At 68.3% G+C, this 265-nt stretch overlaps 1 protein-coding gene across 1 annotated transcript in view; it reads right to left on the reverse strand.

Moving 5' to 3' along the window:
- The window catches only part of DCTN1 (dynactin subunit 1), a 51,114-nt gene that overhangs the window by 15,055 nt on the left and 35,794 nt on the right, over positions 1–265 (reverse strand). The window contains 2 exon segments of the mRNA XM_017742383.1: positions 1–2; positions 4–98. The exon segment at positions 1–2 is cut by the window's left edge and continues 58 nt beyond it. Of these exon segments, the coding sequence (XP_017597872.1) occupies positions 1–2; positions 4–98 (97 nt within the window).

Genomic DNA, 265 nt, shown 5'->3' on the forward strand with positions numbered 1-265 from the left:
CGGACCTCCCCCCCGGGGCCCCCGCGCAGCCCCGCCCGCTCCGCGCAGCTCTCGCTCAGCTCGAACCTCTCCTGCGCCTGTTTGCTGATCAGCTCGGCCTGGCGGGGACAGGGAAATCCTTCAGGGCATTCCCTGCTTCCCTGCTCTGTCCCGCTGAGGCACGGAGAACAGCTCCTGCAGGCTCAACAAGTGACCTGTGCTTGCACAGTGACGGCTGGCACCGCACTGGCTGAGCACTCTGACCGCTGAGCCACCACCCCCGCCT

Source organism: Corvus brachyrhynchos, unplaced genomic scaffold (genome assembly GCF_000691975.1).
Source record: "Corvus brachyrhynchos isolate BGI_N302 unplaced genomic scaffold, ASM69197v1 scaffold166, whole genome shotgun sequence".
NCBI lineage: Eukaryota > Metazoa > Chordata > Aves > Passeriformes > Corvidae > Corvus > Corvus brachyrhynchos.